The following is a 19,132-nucleotide window of genomic DNA, read 5'->3' on the forward strand; positions in this document are numbered from 1 at the left end:
AGATGGAACCAGGAGGTGAGGGCTGGGAGAGCCAAATGGTGTCTGGTAGAGGCAGCCGTGATCTTCATTGGATTTTATTAGATATTCTGGGCCCAGCCCAGTCCAGGGGCTGATTCATTGACCATGCCTTGCCTTGTACTTTCCAGAGAAGAACAGTTCTCCTCTGGACCCAGTTTCGAAACCATCTCTGCTAGTGGTCTGAATGCTGCCCTGGCCCACTACAGGTACTTGAGGAAAATTAATTTTCTAGGGCCCTGTTGGGGGATCCCGTTGTGTGTATAGAGGAACAGGGTGAGGGGAGGGGGATGTTCTGGGACCTGAGTCCACATTGAAGGTCTGAGTCCCTTAGCCCTGTGGGGGCTGGGAGAGGAGCTCAGTGTGGAGTAGGGAGTTGCCGTGTAATGAAAAGGCCTGAGCACTGGAGGCTAGGGGACCTGGAAGGGAGACACCATTGGATGCTTTTCCCTGGCTTCCCGTGTGTTGCTTATGTTAGCTAATGCTTAAAGCTCACAAGGTCACATGAAGAGAGGCCTGTTCACTCAGCCTGAACCAACCAAGGTGGGCCCAAGATGCAGGCTAGCCAGGTGTTTGGCCCTATAGAAAACAAACCCCTGCAGGCCTGCCTGATGAAATGTGGGGGCCAAGCTGACCAGCTGCCTCCGCCTGGCATGGACACAGCAGGGAGAGGTCAATGCCCTCCAAGGGAGTGCCTGATATGTCCCAGAGTTCCCTCCCCTGGTGTCCCCTGGTGTCTCCCACACTTTTGGCTGCCTTGCCCCAGCCCCTCCTACCCACTCGGGCTAGAGTGTCGGTGTGGGTGCTCCTCCGCTTTACCACCTCTTGCTCTGCAGCCCCACCCTGGAGGAACCCTCCCTTCCTGTGCTCTGCTTTTTCTCGGGGCCCCCTGCTCTTGGAGGCAGCAGGAAGTTAGAGACAAAGGGCCGAAGGGAGCATCCAGGTAGAGGCCCAACTCTTCGCCGCTGTACCACGCATCCTCGTGCAAGCCCCTTGGCCTCCATGGGCCTGCTTCTCCTTATGGAAAAGGAGACGGCTGGGCTGGGGGGTCTCTAGGGCTCTCCCAGCTCTCACATTCTGGACTTCACCCTCTCTCTCCTCCCGGGGTCCAGGGCCTGGCTCAGCCGGGTGCAAGATTAGCAGACCTGTGCTGAAGACAGCAGCAACGGAAACTGAGTTCTCTTCCAGGGCCCTTTGGGATAGAATGACTTCCCCCAGAGGGACTGGCCTGGAAGCCCAAACCCCAGAGGTCCTCACACCAAGGGCTCCCATGTGATCCAGTGCAGGGTTAGGCTGCCCCTCTCAGCATTCTCTTCCCCTTCTCAGCCCGACCAAGGAGCTGAACCGCAAGCTGTCCTCAGATGAGATGTACCTGCTGGACTCTGGGGGGCAGTACTGGTATGTACCCCTCACCTCACCCTGGCCTAGATGTCTCTGCTCAGACCTCCTGAGCCTGCCAAGAGTCAGCCAAAGCTTTCCCTTCCTGAGCCATGGATTCTTCGTCTGAGAAAGGAGAGACCTGGAATGAGCCCCAAACATCCTTCCCATTTTCACACACAGGAGTCCCTGTACAGTGGGAAATACACAGAGGCTGAAATAGTGGCAGGACCCAGGCAGCACCTCTGTGGGAATTAGGAAAAGACTTCCTTTGCTCAAGTAAAATGTTTACTGTTTTTGTGGGTTGGTTGTTTGCTTGTTTGTTTGTTTTTTGACAGAGTCTCACTCTGTTGCCCAGGTTTGGAGTGCAGTGGCGCGATCTTGGCTCACTGCAACGTCTGCATCCTGGGTTCAAGCGATTCTCCTGCCTCAGCCTCCCAGTAGCTGGGACTACAGGTGTTCGCCACCATATGCCTGGAGATATATATATATACACACACATACATACAGAGAGAGAGAGAGAGAGAGAGAGATGTAAGTTTCACCATGTTGGCCAGGCTGGTCTCAAACTCCTGACCCCAGGTGATCCACTTGCCCTGCCCTCCCAAAGTGCTGGGATTACAGACGTTAGCCACCATGCCAAGCTCAAGTAAAATGTTTTCTAGGTCCGCGTATTATTACACAGTCTGAGCAACTATACTCAATGTCCCTGCCTGGCTACACAAACACATACACCCTACTCTCACCCACTCGTGCACACCCTGGACAACCCTGCACCACCAACATCATGCAGACTCCTCAGCCCCCTCTTCCCCATGGCACTGTTCAGGGTGGAGGTGGGGGCAGATGAGAGAAGCAACCCTTTCAATGGGCTACCCTTGTACAGTGTACAACCTGAATGCTCAGACATGACAGTCATGCAGAATAGGCTAACCTGGCCAGGCATGGTGGCTCACACCTGTAATCCCAGCACTTTGGGAGGCTGAGGCGGGCAGATCACCTGAGGTCAGGAGCTTGAGACCAGCCTGGGCAGCATGGTGAGACCCCATCTCTACTAAAAATACAAAAATTAGCCGGGTGTGGTGGAGCATGCTTTCCAAGGGAAGCTGAGGCAGGAGAATCGCTTGAACCCGGGAGGCAGAGGTTGCACTGAGCCGTGATCATGACACTGCACTCCAGTCTGAGCAACAGAGCAAGACTCCGTTAAAAAAAAAAAAAAAAAAGGCTAACCCTATTCCTTCCAAACGTGTAACCAATCATTCACACCAGAGTTGAGCTGAGCCCAGCTGACCTGAAAGATTTCCCTTCTCATTAAGGAAGGAAGTAGACTGTGGGAAGCATGGGGTTGGGCAAAAGAAGGGCCGCGCTGAACTGATGGAGGAGCGAGGAGTAGTTTCAAATGGTTTCCCAGTCTCTATCCTGTGGAAATGGCGAATGTGCTAACAACAGAGGCTCTTTGCTTGTTCTTAGCACAGCTCTCGGGGATCTAGAGTAGCAGGCGCTCAGCTTAGCAGCCTTTGCTGGTCAGGAGTTTGATGCTGTGTGTACTTGAGATGGCCAGTGAGCAAAGGGGAAGTGAATTTGTGGGGGCGTTGCTGGAATGGAGTGTGTTCAGAGTAGGTGAGGCCAGGGAATAGTCACCTCACTTCCTCTTCTTTCCTTCTGAAGAGAAGGCCACCACACCCTATGACCCAAGGAGGAGCCCCAGGGCCCTGGGACCATTTCGCCCCTCTCCCTCACCAAGGCGTGATCACAGGGACCATCCTGTGGCAATTGCTGCAGCTGAGGGTTGAGAGTCAGACCTTGGGGCTGAGGCTTTACCTCAATGGAACTCAGCAAATCACTGGGTCAGATCTGTGTTTGCCATGGAGAGGACTGCGTGGAGAGGCAGTGCTTCCTCTAGGCCTGGCTTCACTGAGGTTCAGAGAGGGAAACAGCTGCATGGCCTCAATGGCCTCATCTGTGAAATGGGGATAATGAGGCCTCCTCTGCCATTCTTCCCGGGGAGCAGCAAAAGTGTCCTATAAATGGTCAATAACTATCTGAATATGAGAGTGTTATGATAACATAATCTCTCTGGACTTCAGTTTCCCCAGCTGTAAAAAGGGGACAATCCCCTTTCTGCCTCCCAGGAACCTGGAGGAAGCCTTGCTTTCAGAACCAGCCAGACCCAAGGAAACCCAGATCTACAAAAGAGCCAAAATGAGTGGGATGGGGGAGGAGTGTGTAGGGCAGGGAGTCACACTTGTCAGACAACTTAGTGGCTTTTAACTTGATAGCTTTGCAGAGGCCTTTCACACATAGGTGCTGAAGAGGTGATTTTGATTATGGTAGCTGTCTTCTTCCTTTTGCCGTCCACGCATCCCATCTCAGCCCTGCCACTTATGGAAAGCACACAGAAAGCACATGGCCCCAGTCACTAGCCCCAGGCATTTAGCAGAGCAGTACGTGTTGGTTTTCCTTCTCCACAGGGACGGGACCACAGACATCACCAGAACAGTCCACTGGGGCACCCCCTCTGCCTTCCAGAAGGTAAGCATGGGCCCAGATTTCCCCTCTCCACCCTCCCTCAAGAGGACACCCAAGCAATCAAGATCCCTTCCATTTCAGAGGCTAAAACTGAGGCACAGAGAGGTTATGTAGTTTGCCCAAGGTCATACATGGTGCCAGAAAACCCAGTGCTCCCTGCTGCTTCCCTGGGGATATTTCAGACAACTGACAAGGCCTCAGCCCAAGCTGAGCCTCATCCTATTCTGGTAAATCAGTACACAAATATTTTTTTGTTGCTGCCTGTGTGCCTGGCCCTATACTCAGCAGAAGAAGAAAGAAAGGCATCCCAAGTGGAGGAAAACAGCACAAGTGAAGCCTCCGCAGTGGAAAGGAGCCAGAGGTGTTCAGGCTGGCCAGCTGGGGCAGAGGCGAAGGCATTGTCTCTGTACACCAGAGGGCCCTGGGGGTGGAGCAACGAGCTGCCGTCATGCTGCACACAGCAGGCCAACTATGGGGCAGACATTGTGCTGGAAACACAGAGAGAGGAACAAAATGCTGTGCAGGCCTCCAGGAGCTCACAGTTTAGTGGCAGAGTCTGCTGCCTCTGGCTGTCCTGCACAAAGTGACAAGCCTATGCACGTGTGTGGTGGTGGAGATTGACCACATCGCCTCTGGAAGTGACCAGAAGAGGCCACTGTCAGCCCACCTCCCTCCCCTGACAGAGGAAGGCTAAGCTGCCAAGTCAGCAAACCTCAACCCTCATGAAAGGCCTTAAGAAAACTCAGCAGCCGTCACAACCACAGGAATGAGAGCGCTAACCTTCCATGAAGCATGCGCACTGTTGGCAGCACCTTCCGTACATTAGTCTGCCCGCCTCTCCCAACAACCTTAGGAGCTAGGTCCTGTTATCTTCCCATCGCAGATAAGGAAACTGAGGCACATAGCAGTTAAAGTCACCTGCCCAAGGTCTCAGAGTGAGTGACTGAGTCAGGATTCAGCCCAGGGAGTCACAGCCTCGGCTCACTGTCACCAAGTGTCTCCTGTAGATATTGTAATGACCCTCATAAACCAGCCATAGAGAAGCACGTGATGGAGCCCCAGCTTTGGGAAGGCCCTCTTCAGTCTCTGCTGGCCACCTTCCAGAACCCGGGCAGCCACAGATGACGATGCAACTCCCCCCACCCTGCCCACACACACCCAGGCCTGGGCCCTGCACCATGTATCCATAGGCCAAGCAACTGGAAACTCCCCTGGCTCCTCCTCCCATCCTCCACATCACCTCTTCCTCTCCCCATCAGGAGGCGTACACCCGTGTGCTGATAGGAAATATTGACTTGTCCAGGCTCATCTTTCCTGCTGCTACATCAGGTGGGTTTCAGAAACCAGGATGGACACAGCCTCAAGCCCTGATTTCACAGGACCAGGACTCAGACCATCACCCTGGAAGGCTGGTGGGGCAAGGATTTTGTCATCATCCCATCCCTTATGTAGACGAGAAAATCCAGCCTAGAGAGAGAAAGTGACTTGCCCAACGTCACACAGAAGGTTAGCGGGAGACCCAAGCCTTGAACTCAAGTTTCTTAATCTAACACTGTTGCTCAGAGGTGGGAGACATCATTGGGCCACAGCAGTTATAGGAGGATTCTTAGAGGAATTAGGTGTCAAAGTGCAAAGCCCTGACAGATGGGGAGAAATTATAGTAGAGGCATCAATCCAGGTAATGGATACAATGTACAGTAAGCTGGAGATAGTGATGGGCTGGTCTGGCGAGGGAACCACTAACTCCATCCATCAGCCCTTCTCCATCCCAACCCAACATCATTGCATCAGTGCATGCTTAGTGGCCTCTCAGGGCCTCTTCTTGGGCATCACTCTGATAGTGGAGCAGGAAGGAGCAAGGTGGACAGTCTTTGGTAAAGCCATCTGACTGGGGTCAATCTCTCTTCCCTTCCAGGGCGAATGGTGGAGGCCTTTGCCCGCAGAGCCTTATGGGATGCTGGGCTCAATTATGGTCACGGGACAGGCCACGGCATTGGCAACTTCCTGTGTGTGCATGAGTGTAGGTGTCTCCTCAGCACTCCCCAGCCCCCCACCCTCCCACTTTTTTAATACTCTCTATGAAGGTAGAGCATTTCACAGGTATGGAAATGACAAAGACCCACAAAGATGCCATGATCTAACCAAGATTACCCAGCTCCACAGGGTAAGTGAGGAATGCCAGCAGCAGACCAGTCCTGCTGGCTGCTTGGCATTCAAGAGGGCACCAGAAAGAGAGTCAAAGTCTAGTGGCTAACTTGTATAGACCCCAGAGAAATAAAGGCCAGAGCCAGCTGCATGTGGTGACTCACACCCGTAGTCCCACTGCTTTGGGAGGCCAAGGTGGGAGGATCACTTGAGGCCAGGAGTTTGAGATCAGCCTGGGAAACACAGCAAGACCCTGTCTCTACAAAAGAAATGTTTTAAGTATCCAGGTGTGGTGACATGTACCTGTAGTCCCGGCTACTCGGGAGGCTGAGGTGGGAGGATCCCAGAGGTCAAGGCTGCAGTGAGCCATGATGGCACCACTGCACTCCAGCCTGGGCAACACAGCAAGACCCCCTCAATACCTAAATAGATAATAAAAGCCAGAGCCAATCTGGTGTGTGCCAGGCCCAGGCAGACAATGATGTAATGGACCTGTGCTCATAGAGATGCTCCGGGATCCTCACTTACCTGCTCTTCCTTGGAAGCTGCTCACTTCCAAGCTGGTGAGTATAGGATAACTGATACCATCTTTATGTCTTCCTTTCTAGGGCCAGTGGGATTCCAGTCCAACAACATCGCCATGGCCAAGGGCATGTTCACTTCCATTGGTATGGCCCTCAGGCCCCTCTACCTCACCACCCCATCCCAGAGCAGGGCTAGCCCAGAACTGCAGTCTAGGGTGTACCAGCCTTCAGAGGAGACTCACCTCCCCATTCCCACCCCTACACCCAGCCCCAAATGGCTTCTCCCACCCTAACCCCAGCTCCCCTCAGCCCAGACCCTCTTTTTGCCCTTGGGAGTTGGTTCCCAGCTGTATATTCAGACGAGATCAGGCGCGTTCAGGGTGGTATGGCCATAGACCCAGCGGTATACCCAGACTCTGGAGTTGCCAAATGCTGGAGTAACAGGACAGTGGCATCCAGAGAGATGGGAGTACCTTCAGGACCCAAGTGGGTTTTTAGGTCTTCCCTGCTGGGCTACAGGGAAGAGAGGATGAGTCACAGATGCCCCTGTGGGGGATCTGAGGCCTGACAGGGATGAGTTGCCTCCGCTTAGCCAAGCATCTAACCAGTTGTGGGGCTGCCAGAATCAACAGCCAGGGAACAGCCAGGGGACAGCCAGGCAGCCAGTCCCTCCAGCCACTCATCAGTAGGTACAGGAAGCCTGGGCTTGGACCCTCTCCCGGCTTAATGCCACCAGCATCTCTGTGTCTCCCAGAACCTGGTTACTATAAGGATGGAGAATTTGGGATCCGTCTCGAAGACGTGGCTCTCGTGGTAGAAGCAAAGACCAAGGTAAACTGCCACCAGGATGGGCTGGAGGTGTGGGCAGCATGTCAGTGACTTGAGCTGCATGGGAGGAAAGGGGGAAGGAAGATCAAAGGAGAAGGACATTTAGTGTGCAGGCATGAATCTATTTGGAGTCTTCCTTAGGAATTCCATAAGTCAGACTTTTCAAACTCGCTTGCACATTTGAATCATCCAGAGAGCGTTCTCGTGTTTTAAATGCCCATGCCCAGGCCCCACTCCAGACCAAGTGAATCATTATTCCTGCCCTATATCATTGGTTCTCAATGCACATAATAATCGCCAGGGGAACTTGTTAGAAATAAAGATTCTGTCTAATAGCAGCCAACAAGATAAAATACCTAGATGTAAACTTTAAAACGCTTACATGGAGAAACTCTCTATTAGGGGACATAAAAAAGATTTAAGTAAATGGTGCTCTCTGGAGAAAAGCCTCAATATTATGAAGATATCATTTATCTCTAAATTAATCTATAAATTCAACACAACCTCAATTCCAATGCTAACTGGATACTTTTGTAACTTCACAAAATGATAGTGAAGTTTATTTGTAAAAATAAACATGCGAAGATAGCTAGGAAAATTCTGAAAAAGAAGAGCAGGCCAGGTGCAGTGTCTCATGCCTATAATCCCAGCACTCTGGGAGCCAAGGCAGGAGGATCGCTTGAGCTCAGGAGTTTGAGACCAGCCTGGGCAACATGGCAAGACCCCATCTCTACAAAAAATACAAAAAAAAGAAAAAATTAGCTGGGTGTGGTGTCATGTACCCGTAGACCCAGCTACTCAGGAGGCTGAGGTGGGAGGATCATCTGAGCCTAGGGAGGTTGAAGCTGCAGTGAGCCATGATTACGCCACTGCACTCTAGCCTCGGTGACAGAGCAAAACCCCATCTAAAAAAAAGCAATAAGAAAAGCCAGCCCTCTCAAATTTGAACACAAACTACCATAACTAAAATAGTATGACGCTGGAGATGAAATAGACAGCTGTAACAATGAAACAGAACAATTAGTCCAGAAATAAACCCTCTTATTCCCATAAACAACATGGGAATTTAGTTTACAAGAAAGCTGATTTTGCAAAACAGTAAGAAAAAAATGATTAGTCAGCAAATGGACAGGGGGAACAAATGGCTAATCATTTGGGGGGATTAAACTGAATAACCTCCAAAATAAAATTCCAGATGGACCAAAGTTTTAAGGTGAGCAATGAGACCACAAAAGATGTAGAAGAAAACCTATATCAATTAATTTATAATCTCAGGGTGGAAGAGTCTTTCTGTGCAAGACCAGAAACCATGAAGGAAAAGATTAATAACTCTGACTAAATAGAAAATGGAAACAATGTTTATAGAAACAATGCCATAAACAAAGCCAAGAGATGTGTGACAAATATCTCTTGGCTTTGTTTATGGCATTGTGAGAGGGTGAATTTTCTTATTTTACCATGAGCTCTTACAAATCCATAAGACAAAAATAGGCAAAACAGGAAAAAATAGGGCAAAGGATATGAAAAGGCAATTCACTCAAATTACACCAAATGGTCCACATACATGTGGAAAGATGCTCAAGTTCATTCTTAAAGAAATACAAGCCTGGGCGCAGTGGCTCACACCTGTAATCCCAACACTTTGGAAGGCCGAGGCAGGTGGATCACCTGAGGTCAGGAGTTCCAGACCAGCCTGACCAACATGGAGAAACCCCATCTCTACTAAAAATACAAAATGAGCTGGGTGTGGTGGTGCATGCCTGTAGTCCCAGCTACTCGGGGGGCTGAAGCAGGAGAATCACTTGAACCCAGGAGGTGGAGGTTGTGGTGAGCCAAGATCATGCCATTGTACTCCAGCCTGGGCAACAAGAGCAAAACTCTGTCTCAAAACAAACAAACAAAAAAATACAAATCAGGGCCAGGCACCTGCAATCCCAACACTTTGGGAGGCAGAAGTGAGTAGACTACTTGAGGTCAGGAGTTTCAGACCAGCCTGGCCAACATGGTAAAACCCCATTTCTACTAAAAAATACAAAAATTAGCCAGGCATGGTAGTGCGTGCCTGTAATCTCAGCTACTCGGGAGGCTGAGACAAGAGAATCACTTGAACCCGGGAGGTGGAGGTTGCAGTGAGCCGAGATCGCACCACTGCCCTCCAGCCTGGGTGGCAGAGCGAGACTCTGTCTCTAAAAAAAGAAAAAGAAAAAGAAAAAAAGAAAGAAAGAAAAGAGAAGGGGAAAAAAGTATCTTTCTTGCTCAGTTTCCTTCCTGAGAACATCTCAGGCACACACAGCGTATGTATCTATCTATGTATATATTTTCTGCATCTTCCTTTCCTGCCTGGCTGCCCCTTACTTAATAGTAAACCTAGAAGAGTGCTCTACAATAGCGCAGGGAGACCTACCTCATTCTTTTTAAGGGTTGTGGAAGAGCCTATAGTATGTGGCTGTCCCATGGTTTATTTAACCAGCTGTGGATATTGAGGCTGTTTCCAAATTTTTACTATATTTACCATCAATGCTACAAATCAACATCACTGTATAAACTTCTTGGTGAGCTTTTGGGACTATATCCAGAAGGTACATATCTGGCATCGGGATTTCAGAGACAAAAAGTACAAGCATTTTTAACAGGTAATTTGACAGATATTGTCAAACTGCCCTCCAGAAAGGTTGCACCGATTGTACTTTCTCCAACAGTGTGTGAGAGTGCCCATTTCCTCACATACTCACTAGCACTGAGAATCACCAAAGTCACTAATTTTTGCCAATCTGATAGGTGAAACATGGTATGCTATTGTTGTTTTGATTTGTATTTCTTTTTCTTTTTTCTTTTTTTTTTTATGGAGTCTCCCTCTCCCAGGCTGGAGTGCAGTGGCGAGATCTTGGCTCACCGCAACCTCCGCCTCCCGGGTTCAAGTGATTCTCTTGCCTCAGCCTCTCGAGTAGCTGGGATTACAGGCGTGCACCACCACGACCGGCTAAATTTTGTATTTTTATTAGAAATGGGGTTTCACCATGTTGGCCAGGCTGGTCTTAAACTCCCGACCTCAGATCGAGACCATCCTGGCTAACACGGTGAAACCCCGTCTCTACTAAAAAATACAAAAAAAAAACTAGCCGAGCGAGGTAGCGGGCGCCTGTAGTCCCAGCTATTCGGGAGGCTGAGGCAGGAGAATGGCGTAAACCCCGGAGGCGGAGTTTGCAGTGAGCTGAGATCCGGCCACTGCACTCCAGCCCGGGTGACAGAGCGAGACTCCGTCTCAAAAAAAAAAAAAAACTCCCGACCTCAGGTGATCCACCAGCCTCGCCTCCCAAAGTATTGGGATTACAGGCGTGAGCCACCACGCCCGGCCTTATATTTCTTTAAGGATGGACTTGAGCATCTTTCCACATGTATGTGGACCATTTGGTGTTAATTTGAGTGAATTGCCTTTTCATGTCCTTTGCCCTATTTTTTCCTGTTTTGCCTGTTTTTGTCTTATGGATTTGTAAAAGCTCATGGTAAATAAGAAAATTCACCCTGTCTCTGTGATATGTGCTATATTTGTCACACATCTCTTGGCTTTGTTTATGGCATTGTTTCCATAAACATTGTTTCCAGTTTATATTTAGTTTAGTCAGAGTTATTAATCTTTTCCTTCATAGCTTCTGGTCTTGCACAGAAAGACTCTTTTCCACCCTGAGTTTATAAATGAATTGATACAGGTTCTCCTCTACATCTTTTGTGGTCTCAGCCTCCCAAATAGGTGGGACTACAGGCACCCACCACCATGCCCTACTAATTTTTGTATTTTTAGTAGAGACAGGGTTTCACCATGTTGGTCATGCTGATCTTGAACTCCTGACCTCAAATGATCCACCCACCTCGGCCTCCCAAAGTGCTGGGATTACAGGTGTGAGCCATCCATCGCACCCGATCTCTTTTATTTTTAGAGACAGGGTCTCACTCTGGTGCCCAGGCTGGAGTGCAGTGGCACGATCACAGCTCACTGCAGCCTTGACCTCCTGGGCTCAGGTGATCCTCCCACCCTTCCACCTCAGCCTCCAAATAAGTAGGACTATAGATGGACACCACCATGCTCAGCAAATTTTTGTATTTTTTTGTAGAAACTGGTGTATTAGTCTGTTCTCACACTGCTATAAAGATACTACCCAAGACTGGGTAATTTTTAAAGGAAAGAGGTTTAATTGACTCACAGTTCCACATGGCTGGGGAAGCCTCAAGAAACTTACAATCATGGCAAAAGGCGAAAGGGAAGCAAGGATCTTGACATGGTGGCAGGAAAGAGAGAACTAGCAAGAGCAGGGAAAACTGTCTTATAAAACCATCAGATCAGCCGGGCATGGTGGGTCATGCCTGTAATCCCAGCACTTTGGGAAGCTGAGGTGAGTGGTTCACTTAAGCTTAGGAGTTCAAGACCAGTCTGGCCAACATGGTGAAACTGCATCTCTACAAAAAATACAAAAATTATCTGGGTGTGGTGGTGCCCATCAATAATCCCAGCTACTTGGGAGGCTGAGGTAGAAGGATCACCTGAGCCCAGGAAGTAGAGGCTGCAGGGGGCTGTGATCACGTCACTGCACTGCAGCCTGGGTAACAGAGGGAGATCCTATCTCAAAAAAATAAAATAAAATAATTGAAATTTAGATTTCTGGGCCCTGCCCTAAGGATTCTGCCTCCAGTAGGTTTGGGAGGTGGGCCCTGAAATCTGCATATTTATCATGCTCCCTAAGTGCTGTTGATGTACATACTTTGAAAAACACAAACCTAAGTCTAAATTTCCAGAATCAGGAGGGAAGCACCAAAGGTGGAGCACTAAGTGGCAGACAAGGGGGCTGGTGAAGAGAAGGGACTCTAGAAGGCTCAGATCTACCCAGAGTGTCCAGGGTTGATGAAGCCCAGCTCCCTGTGTCCTCTGGGTGGAGTGCTCCCTCCTTCCCTTCATCCCAGCTCCTCTTCTTCCCTCACTGTCCTGCTTACTTGCCTTCTCTCGTGGGCTCTCAGTACCCAGGGAGCTACCTGACCTTTGAAGTGGTATCATTTGTGCCCTATGACCGGAACCTCATTGATGTCAGCCTGCTGTCTCCCGAGCACGTGAGTGCCCCTCAGCATTGCCTTCTCCCTGACCCTGGGCCTTTCCTGCCTCTGCTACCTGCCACCACATCCTCTGTCCCTTCACCTCCCCCAGGAGGGTCCACACTGGTGGCACCTGCAGACACACACTAGGGCATTCCTCCCCAGCTCATCAGAGACCCCAGAGCTTCTAGAACTTTCCAGTCAGACCAGCCTGCCCAACCCCAGGTAGTGAATAACTGGAGGGGTCTGAGATTGGGCCTCTGAGCTCAGCCACTACAAGGCCTGGAACTATAAGTGATCCCTTCCATTCTTTCGCCTCAGTCTCCTATTTTGTAAGCTGAGGATAAGAATGCCTGCCCAGCTTACTCCCATTACCGGGCCTGAAATCTACCCACCCCACCGCCCATGAACATCACCATGACATGAAACAGCCACCGAGGGGAACAGCCTCTGGAAAGCCCCAGAGAATTCCTGAGTCCTGATGATGGTGGGGGACCTGTGGCAATCTGGACCATGGTGACAGCTGGAGTACCACAGCAGGGGATTGGGTGTCACCAAGACTTCACCTCTTGGCAGCTTGGCTGGGAGAGGCTCTCACCCCTTCTATCTTTCGCAGCTCCAGTACCTGAATCGCTACTACCAGACCATCCGGGAGAAGGTGGGTCCAGAGCTGCAGAGGCGCCAGCTGCTGGAGGAGTTCAAGTGGCTTCAAGAGCACACAGAGCCCCTGGCCGCCAGGGCCCCGGACACTGCCTCCTGGGCCTCTGTGTTAGTGGTCTCCACTCTTGCCATCCTCATCTGGAGTGTCTAGAGGCTCCAGACTACCCTGGTAACCCTCCATCTAGATGGGGGGGCTCCCTTGCTTAGATCCCCTCACCCTGCACCGAATATACCCCAAGGGTCCGTGCTGGCCCATCACCTGGAAACCTTTGCATTTATCCTCCCTCTCCAAGACCAGGCCCCAGGAACACAAGGCTTCTTGGCCCCAGACGACACCTCCCTGCACCCCGGGGTTGTATACTGCACCCTGGGCTCCTAACCCCAGGCCCCGAGATAGGAGAGCCAGCTAGTCTCTTCTCTCCTGTGATCTCAGTAGGCCTAACCTATAACCTAGCACAGATTGCTACAGCTGCTCCTCTCCCGCCAAACAAAACCCCAAGAGAGCAATGCCCCTACCACCCCAGGGTGCCATGGTCCCAGGAGAGTCCAAACCTATCACCACCTGTTGGGTATAGCCAGCGCTTTTCCCACCCAGTCAGGGCATGAAACAGCAACCCCCCACATGTGAACCCATCATTCCTAAACCCTGGGTGGGCTCTATGCCAAGTAACGGCAGAGGGAGTTAAGCCACAGGAATTTGGCTGTGGAGTAGGAGGGTATGTGGCGAGGCACTCTGAAATATGACCCTACCAGAGATTGGAAAACAAACTCGGGCAGCCAGAACGCGTCACTATTCTAGACTTCCCTGGCATTCAAGGAGCCCTTTGAACTTTCCAAAGTGTAGCCACAGCTACAATGCTGTTAAATCCTCCCACATTCTTGGATGCCCCTTCACCTTGTGTGGACAGTATCTGGATTCTCCATTTTACAGACAGGAAAACTGAGCTTCAGACAGGGGATGGGCTTTGCCCAAGGACACATGAATTTGGTTGAGAGCTGATGGGGCCAGATGAACCGGCACTCCAGCTCTTTCACCCTTCAGCGCCATGCAGAGTCCCTGAGCCCACCTCCCAGCCCTCTACTCATTCTCTGAACCCACTGTGGTGAGAAGAATTTGCTCCGGCCAAATTGGCCGTTAGCCACCTGGGTCCACATCCTGCTAAGACGTTTAAAACAGTCTAACAAAGACACTTGCCTCTGGGTTTTGCATTGTGTCTGCTATGTTGCCAGAGACTGCTGTCACCTGTGGCTTTTGTGGTGGGGGAGGAAGAAGAGAGGGTGCGGTGGGGGTGGGGACATGAGGCTTCTAGAAGCTCAGCGGGGGAGCACATGGGCTCGAGAGTGTGTGGGGGGGGCATGCATGTGAGTATGTGTGCGCATGTGCACAGATGCACGTGCACACCACGCCCAATTAGCCAACCTCCAGCCTGTGCTAAAAAGGTATTGTAACCTTGTGGAGGGGACAGAAAGGAGCCCTACACTGGTGAACTTGTCAAATGTAGTCCAGAAAAGTTGGGGCTAGCACCTTTGCCAAGCAGCGCACAGTTGGTGGAAGGAAAGAACCAAGGTTCTGGGTGCAGGGTGCCAGGCAAAGGCACCAGGCAGAAAAGTCTCCTGGCCTGGAACCATCAGGCCTAGTCTGCTGAGTGTGAGGGTGACCTGTGATGGTTACCATCACCAATGCTTGCATCCAGAGGCCCCAGCCCTGACCAAGCCTTACTGAGTACCCAAAGATGGGCCTTTGTTTGCTAAGTCATTTGCTCCCTCACCTGCTAACCCCACACAGACAAGTACTACTAATAGAATGAAAGTTATCATCACCCTCATCATCATCACCATCATCATCATCATGGCTACCATTTACTGAGTGTTTATGTGCCACCATGCAAGAAGCTTTACATGCATCTTCTCATTTAATCCTCACAACCTCTGAGAAGGCCCTTTACTTATTCCCATTTTACAAGTGAGGGAACTCAGTGAGGCCCATAGAGAGTGGCTCAAAGTCACTTTTTTCATTAGGTAATGAAAAAAGCCAGATTTAAACCAGTCAGAGGACTCTAGAATCCACTCTCAAGAAAGGGCGAGTCCTGGCCAGGTGTGGTGGCTCACTCCTGTAATCACAGCACTTTGGGAGGCTGAGATGGGAGGATCACATGAGGCCAGGATTTTGAGAGCAGCCTGGGCAACGTGGTGAAACCCCGTCTCTACTAAAAATACAAAAATTAGCTGGGCATGGTGGCACACACCTATAGTCCGAGGTGCTTGGGAGGCTGATGCAGGAGAATCATTTGAACCCAGGTGGTGGAGGTTGCAGTGAACTGAGATTGTGCCTCTGCACTCCAGCCTGCGCAACAGAGCAAGACTCCGTCTCAAAATAATAATAATAATAATAATAATAATAATAATAAAATAAAGGGCGAGTGGTATGGCTTTCATCATTTTACTGATGAGAGAACTGAGGCTCAAGCAGGATCACACCGCTGGTGAGAAGCAGATCCACACCATAATGCCTCCCCAGACCCTGCCCCAGACCTTTCCCTTTGTACACTGACACTTGCTCCTGGGGTTCTGGCAGGTCATGGGTGGCAAGACCAGGCACCTGACCAACACCCTCACACAGGTCTTTTGGCCCGAGGCAGCTCATGTGCTTTTTTCCTCAGTGCGAGACCCAGGACTCCACCTCATCTCTGATTCCCCTTAACTGCCCCTTCCAGCTTACCATTCTGGGAGGAAGAACCAAGCCCTGGAACGTGGCTGGAACGAGGGCTCACAGTCACCCCAGCTCCTCCCTCCCCTGGGACCCAGATGGCCAGGCTTGACCATTCCTGCTTTAAGGGGTTAACTCTAGGTCAGGCAGGAAAACATTTAGGGCACATACACCAGGGCTGATACACAGGGACTCTTGTGACATCGTTAGGAATGAAAGATCATTAGGAACTGTCCCCTTGGGCTCTAGTACTTTGTTTTAATGTTGGAGGATGGGGCTTAGCAAACCTCTCCTCGCCTGCTGATTGCCTGGGGAGTGGGCCATGTGGAAAAGCCCCTTTTCCTAGGAGTTAAGATTCTGGAGTTCTAGTCCCACTTGTGCCAGCTGTGTGGCGTTGGGCAAGTCACTTCTCTCTGGTCTTCAGTTATCCCTTCTGGAATCTCCCATACTGCCTTCTTGGTGAAGTTACAGTGAGAGACTCATGAGACCCGGATGTGGCAGCATTCTAAACCAGGAAGCCACACAGACAAGAAATGATATTGCTGTTATTTGCCTAGCACGAGTTCAACTCAGCTTCAACTTTGCAGGTAGGTAAGAAAAAGGTCTGGGATCCAAGTTTTATATATAATAGTTGAAACTAGAAAGGCTCTGGAGCAAACATCTAGTTTATGTCTCTCCAACTATGCTCCCAGGAGCCTGAGATGCCTCAGAAACACCACAGGGGCTGTCGAGGAAAACAGAGCTGCTGCATGAAGTAGCACTGATGGGCTTCCCATAAAATTGTACTTGAAGTAGTTGCAGGGCCAGCTTCATGGGCGTAGGACCTGTGCATTCCCTCAAGACTTTGTGCTTAGAAGGGCCCCATGCTTGGTTTAATGCTCGCCTGTCAGTGTCTCAAAATTCTCGATAATTTGAAGCAAGGGGCACCGGGCATTTTCATTTTGTACAAGGCCCCCAAAATTCCAGAGCCAATCCTGAATAGGAGCTCCATGACCAAACACACACACACACAACCCTGGTGCAGTCCTTTCAGTGTACAGATGGGGAAACTTCAACAGCAACCCAGGAAGAGGAAGGGACTTGCCCAAGGTCACACAGTCCGTTGGGGCCAGAGCAAGGACTAAATCGCAGCATACTGACTCAGCTCGTCAATGGCTCCACTCTTGCTTTCAGTGTGTGCTTCTGTCACTCCCTTACTGCCTCTAATGACCCACTGAGACCCAAGGAGACCTGTTTGGAGGTCACACAGCTGTGACAACAATAGTGATGGCAGTGTTGAGCTACGTTCCTTCAAGCTTCAAATCCGAATAGAAAAGTGCATAGGTAAGATGATAGGTAGATACGTACATACACAAATCGTCCTTTTTTTTTTTTTTTTTTTTAGAGAGAGGGTCTTGCTCTGTCACCCAGGCTGGAGTGCAATGGTGCCATCATAGCTCACTGTAACCTTGAACTCCTGGGCTCAAGCGCTCCTCCCACCTCAGTCTCCTGAGTAGCTAAGACTACAGGCATGCACCACCATGCCCGATTAATTTTTTTTTAATTTTTATTTTGTAGAGATGGTGTCTCTCTATGTTGCCTAGGCTGGTCTCAAATTTCTGGCCTCAAGCGATCCTCCCACCTTGGCCTCCCAAAGTGCTGGGATTACAGGTGTGAATCACTTAACAGTTCATTTTTTAAAATAACTAAGTCAACCTTTGCTCGTTTGCCAGTCAGCTGGTTCCAGCTGTGTGTGAGTTGGGACCTCAGAAGGGGCCGGGCTGGCTACTCTTCAGCCAGCTAAACCACGTCAGCAGTGAATTTTACCAACTCACTGGGTGCTTCCTCAAATCAGTGGTTGGGCACTCTTGGCACCAAAAAAAAAAAAAAAAAGAAATGTGAAAGATTCAGTAGCAACCGTTTCCTCCTTGTCCGTTTCTGCCCCTCATGGCTCGTCACAGCCAGGACGGGGAGGTGCTCCCCAAACCCCTACCCAGCTAGCCTTTGCCCAGAGGCCAGCCCATCTCTTCACTTCCTTGTTTCTTTGTGAAACAGGAACTGAGCAAGCAGCTTAAGTCGGGTAGGATAGGTGGTTGAGAAAGCCCCAGTGGTCCGTGGCAAGGCCACGAAGCTGAAAAGCTGGTTTCTCTCCCAGCAGGTTCCAGGCAGCTTCAGGCCCTCTTGTTTGTCATACCTCTTTTGTTCTAGAACAACTTGGGCTGAGGGATGTGCCCTTGACAAGGTGGAGACATAGGATATGGGCCACAGGGTCATTTGGCAGAGATTCGGATGCGGACCACAAGAGACATAGAAGCAGGTGCCAGGCCAGGCGCAGTGGCTCACGCCTATAAGCCCAGCTCTTTAGGAGGCCGAGGAGGGTGGATCACCTGAGGTCAGGGGTTCAAGACCAGCCTGGTCTGGCAACATGGTCAGCAACATGGTGAAACCCTGTCTCTACTAAAAATACAAAACTTAGCTGGGCGTGGTGGCAGGCGCCTGTAACCCCAGCTACTTGGGAGGCTGAGACAGGAGAATTGCTTGAATCTGGGAGGTGGAGGTTGCAGTGAGCCGAGATCTTGCCACTACACTCCAGCCTGGGGCCACAGAGTGAGACTCTGTCTCAAAAAAAAGAAGAAGAAGAAGAAGAAGAAGATTCCAAGGGGACACTAAGGGAGAAGGCAGCAGCTCCAAACGGTCACCAAGGTCTTCCTGTATTTAGCGAAGGGAGAAACTCCAGGTAGAACCTGAAGTGACCTGATGTGGAGTCACTTACCAGGTACCCAGCACTTTCTACTAGCTGGGCACTGGGCTAAGAGCACTCCCTCCATGCATGTCACCTGAGTAGTAACCCTAGTCACAGCCACAGGAAAGGCCCACATTATACATTATCACTGTTACCGTCTTCACTAAGGCTCATTGCAGGTGACATCACTTGCCCAAGGTTATGCAGCCAGTAGGTGACCATACAACAATCTGAATCCAGTCAGGACAACCTGACTCCATTTCTGAGAGGTGTTCTGCTCCTCTTCTTCCCTGGAGCCCTGGACAATTGTCCCCATGGGGCAGGGGCCCACTGATCAGAGACATTTGTCCCTGTAACCTTGGGACAGAGATTTATGCAGAGTAGCCCAGCACCTACTTGTCCCCCATAGAAAGTGCCCCCCACACCAGTGAGTCATGAGTGTGTTGTAATCTGAGCACCAAAGTCCAGCCTCCTCTTCTAATGGTAATTGACAGAGCTACCAGCAGGTGTTTTTGGTTTTGTTTTAAAACCAAGACATCACGAGTT

At 50.4% G+C, this 19,132-nt stretch overlaps 1 protein-coding gene across 1 annotated transcript in view; it reads left to right on the plus strand.

Moving 5' to 3' along the window:
• XPNPEP2 (X-prolyl aminopeptidase 2) overlaps nt 1-14,358 on the plus strand; it is a 30,664-nt gene extending 16,306 nt beyond the window's left edge. Inside the window, 9 exon segments of the mRNA XM_033201505.1 lie at nt 147-224; nt 1,342-1,413; nt 3,864-3,924; nt 5,181-5,250; nt 5,837-5,941; nt 6,675-6,734; nt 7,345-7,421; nt 12,426-12,515; nt 13,114-14,358. Coding sequence (XP_033057396.1) covers nt 147-224; nt 1,342-1,413; nt 3,864-3,924; nt 5,181-5,250; nt 5,837-5,941; nt 6,675-6,734; nt 7,345-7,421; nt 12,426-12,515; nt 13,114-13,308 — 808 coding nt within the window. The 3' untranslated portion in view covers nt 13,309-14,358.
• Nucleotides 14,359-19,132: the final 4,774 nt, after the last annotated feature.

This window comes from Trachypithecus francoisi, unplaced genomic scaffold, assembly GCF_009764315.1.
Source record: "Trachypithecus francoisi isolate TF-2019V2 unplaced genomic scaffold, Tfra_2.0 Lachesis_group6, whole genome shotgun sequence".
NCBI classification, from domain to species: Eukaryota; Metazoa; Chordata; class Mammalia; order Primates; family Cercopithecidae; genus Trachypithecus; species Trachypithecus francoisi.